This window comes from Nicotiana sylvestris, chromosome 10, assembly GCF_000393655.2.
Source record: "Nicotiana sylvestris chromosome 10, ASM39365v2, whole genome shotgun sequence".
Taxonomy (NCBI): domain Eukaryota; kingdom Viridiplantae; phylum Streptophyta; class Magnoliopsida; order Solanales; family Solanaceae; genus Nicotiana; species Nicotiana sylvestris.
Genome location: NC_091066.1, coordinates 164,714,193 through 164,715,270, shown reverse-complemented (window position 1 = coordinate 164,715,270; position 1,078 = coordinate 164,714,193). Strand labels below are relative to the sequence as shown.

Sequence of the window (1,078 nt, the reverse complement as noted above, 5' to 3'; positions counted from 1 at the left end):
GTTGTTATACTTTTTTTTCTTTTTTCTTTTTCTTTTATTTCTTTCTTTTATTTCTTTTTTTTTTATTGATTCCAAAAGAGGGGTATGAAAGAAATAACTAAAGATCAAAAGGGGGAACAAAAGGGTAAAGTGTTTAGATAGCAGAACGAATTGCCTTCGTCATTTCAATCTTCGAAACAATGCCAGGTACAAACAATCAACAATTATAACAAAGAAATCATACATAATATCTTTTGACTGCATCGGAATTGATGACCATGTCTATGCATTTTCCTTCGATATCTGTTAAACATAGAGCACCATTGGACAATACTCTGGTTACAATAAATGGCCCTTGCCAATTCAGGGCGAACTTGCCTTTTGCTTCAACTTGATGTGGAAGGATACGTTTCAGCACTTGCTGACCCACTTCAAACTTTCGAGGACGCACCCTTTTGTTGTATGCTCTTGCCATTCTCTTTTGATATAACTGGCCATGACATACTGCTGCCAATATTTTTTCATCAATCAAGTTCAACTACTCCAAATGGGTTTTTACCCACTCATCATCATCAATCTTAGCCTCAGCGACAATCCGAAAGGAAGGGATTTCAACTTCTGCAGGTATTACTGCTTCAGTGCCATATACCAACAAATAAGGGGTTGCACCTACCGAAGTACGAACAGAAGTGCAATATCCCAACAACGCAAATGGTAATTTTTCGTGCCATTGCCTTGAACCTTCTACCATTTTCCGAAGTATCTTCTTTATGTTTTTGTTGGCTGCCTCGAATGCTACATTCTCCTTGGGACGATATGGGGTAGAATTGCGATGTGTAATCTTAAACTGTTGACATACCTCTTCCATCAAGTTACTGTTAAGATTAGCACCATTATTTATGATGATCACCTTTGGGATTTCGAATCGACAGATGATATTTGAGTGAACAAAATCGAACACTGCTTTCTTGGTCACCGATTTGAAAGTTTTGGCCTCAACCCACTTGGTGAAATAATCAACGGCTACCAGAATGAACCTGTGCCCGTTGGATGCTGCTGGCTCAATTGGTCCAATGATATCCATGCCCCAAGCAACGAA

General features: G+C 38.8%; 1 protein-coding gene across 1 annotated transcript; it reads right to left on the bottom strand.

Annotated features, from left to right (window-relative positions):
• Positions 1-517: 517 nt before the first annotated feature.
• LOC138880216 (uncharacterized) lies at positions 518-847 on the bottom strand. The gene has a single exon (XM_070159891.1). The coding sequence runs from the start codon at positions 845-847 to the stop codon at positions 518-520; it is 330 nt and encodes a 109-aa protein (XP_070015992.1).
• Between the last annotated feature and the right edge of the window lie 231 nt (positions 848-1,078).

Bases quoted from the DNA above. Each gene is read 5' to 3' on its own strand.
- LOC138880216 (XM_070159891.1), bottom strand. From the start codon at position 847: ATGGAAGAGGTATGTCAACAGTTTAAGATTACACATCGCAATTCTACC.